The 2,288-nt window shown below is 34.9% G+C and overlaps 1 protein-coding gene across 1 annotated transcript; it reads right to left on the reverse strand.

Moving 5' to 3' along the window:
• Positions 1-663: 663 nt before the first annotated feature.
• On the reverse strand, positions 664-1,164 carry LOC104110273 (ethylene-responsive transcription factor 4-like). The gene has a single exon (XM_033659719.2). The coding sequence runs from the start codon at positions 1,162-1,164 to the stop codon at positions 664-666; it is 501 nt and encodes a 166-aa protein (XP_033515610.2).
• Between the last annotated feature and the right edge of the window lie 1,124 nt (positions 1,165-2,288).

A 2,288-nucleotide genomic window follows, 5' to 3' on the forward strand; every position in this document is an offset into this window, starting at 1 on the left:
ACACCAATGGTATATTTAATTTACCCAAATCATTTCCAACTTCTATCTCATATCTAATTGTCTTTCTAATGTGATGTAGAGTTTTTTACACAATTAGATCATTCAAAAATTAATTACATTTAATCATTTATAACGAGTAAAATTAACTATCTTACAATTAAAACAGTAACATTTTATAGTATGTTAAATTAAATTGCTGGTTTAACAATTATAGTAAACTGCTAATAAATATAAATTAAACAAATAAACGCAAAGCGATAAGCACATTATATTAATATCATATCATAGCTTGTCATTTGTGACGAAATGTGGTATCCGCTGTACAAAACACACAGTGATGGTCATAGATTTAAAAAAAAAGCGTGAGATAAATCTTACTCTAAAACTAGCTAGGGATTTCTTGTCCAAGTTTTGCTGCTTAAACTGTCCTTCACCGCACATAAGCTAATTCCTTGGCCGAAACTACAAAATATCTTTTAGAATCAAACTTCTATTTTGAGATGAAATTCCAGAACCTAAACGCCACATTCTCGCTGAGGTGCATTCCAATTTTTTTCAGTAAAATAGAACAGATCAAATTAATTACTACGGTTATACGTATTTTAACTTGGTATAAACATATACTAATGCCGAATATTCTTCCAACGATTCCACCCTAGCTGATTAGAAGAGTGGGGCAGGGAGATTTAGATCGAACAAAAACGGTTTCTTCTTCTCAATTTTTGTCTTCTTCTCGTGTTCATTCATTACAACACCAATGCTTTCTAACTTATAACCTGAGTACTCAGAACTCGCTACCGTAGTCTCACCTGTACCGAATCTGCTCCTATCTTCAAGGTAAGAGCCATAACTAAGGGCATTAAAGCACCAATGAGGAAGCTTTTGTTGGGCTGGTGGTGGGTCGATGGCGGCAAGCCCAAAATTTGTCTTGGCCCTGGGTCCACGTAGACTCCGTGCAGCTTCATCGTAGGCTAGTGCAGCTTCCTCCGCCGTATCAAATGTACCGAGCCAACGCCGCGACTTCTTCCATGGATCGCGAATCTCCGCCGCGTACCGCCCCCATGGCCGCTTCCGAACGCCGCGGAAGTGCGATTCCTTTGGTGTTCGAACAGTCTGACTAGTGTTTCCTTGAGAGCCGCCGCCACCGCCACCGCCGCCGCACATGGTGGAACTTAGAGCGACCATGAGCACGACCGTCGACCAATGTATAGTTTTAAGGAACAAAAGGGAAACGAGGGACAAACATCACTAATCTCAGAGGGTGACTAAAAGGGTTTGGTCAGCTGAGAGGTTTTGAGTGATATTTATAGCTGCCTTGCTGACCGCTGACAGGATTTGAGAATTTTGGATTATTAATTTATGGTTTAAGTTTTTATTTTAAGATTATAACCAAAAGAGAATTTAATATTATGATTTTTATTTTAAGATTGTCATTTTCTTCGATGCCAACTTCTTTCGGCTCATCTCAAGCTCATTAAACTTTTATTTACAAGTGGCTTTAATTCCAATGAATCCTAACTAGTCAGAATACTTAATTTAAATTTGCTCATATAGATATTATGCAAATACAAAAAAAAGTATTAGCAGACTTGTATATTTTTTAAATGTATAAATCTCTAAAAAAATTAAACTCCGCTTAAAAAGCAAAAAAGTGCTATGTCTAATACATATTCTCGACTACTAATACTAAGACGCAAATCCTTCAAAACAACTTTCTTTCATGTGATTTTAGGTCTATCTAGTTATTTTTGTATGATCATACATTCGTCTTAGTATTCATATTTATGCACCATTCATCTTCTCTCTCATGTAACATTGCTAATTTTACTAATATTTTATACGAATGACTAATCTCATACTAATGTAAATTATGTTTGACTAAACACGTCCCAACTCGATTTGACACTTTATCCTACAGTGACCAAGTAGTTTAATAGGATGGGCATCAAGATTTAAATTGTAATGTTCGTGAAAAAAATTGATCAGTGCGCAACTTAAAATGATTCTAAGTTTCTAACATCATAAGTGAAATAGACCAAGATATTATTAATCTTTTTGAATTTGTTTTTTATACAACTACGATAAATGCATTCTCGAAAGCACAAAAAGAATTTGTTCATTGTTTTAATGTTGATGGATAATATTTTAAAAATGATTCAAATATTACTTTGTAAATTCAATATCAAACGCTACCTTTTATTTTAAAAAATTGTGCCTACACAAAAATCCAAAATAACGAGAGCGACAAGTAAACGGCGGCGGGTTAGGTTGAAAATCAAATGCGAGGT

This window comes from Nicotiana tomentosiformis, chromosome 1 (assembly GCF_000390325.3).
Source record: "Nicotiana tomentosiformis chromosome 1, ASM39032v3, whole genome shotgun sequence".
NCBI lineage: Eukaryota > Viridiplantae > Streptophyta > Magnoliopsida > Solanales > Solanaceae > Nicotiana > Nicotiana tomentosiformis.

Excerpts from the sequence above, each read along its gene's own strand:
- LOC104110273 (XM_033659719.2), bottom strand. The coding sequence starts at position 1,164 with ATGTGCGGCGGCGGTGGCGGTGGCGGCGGCTCTCAAGGAAACACTAGT.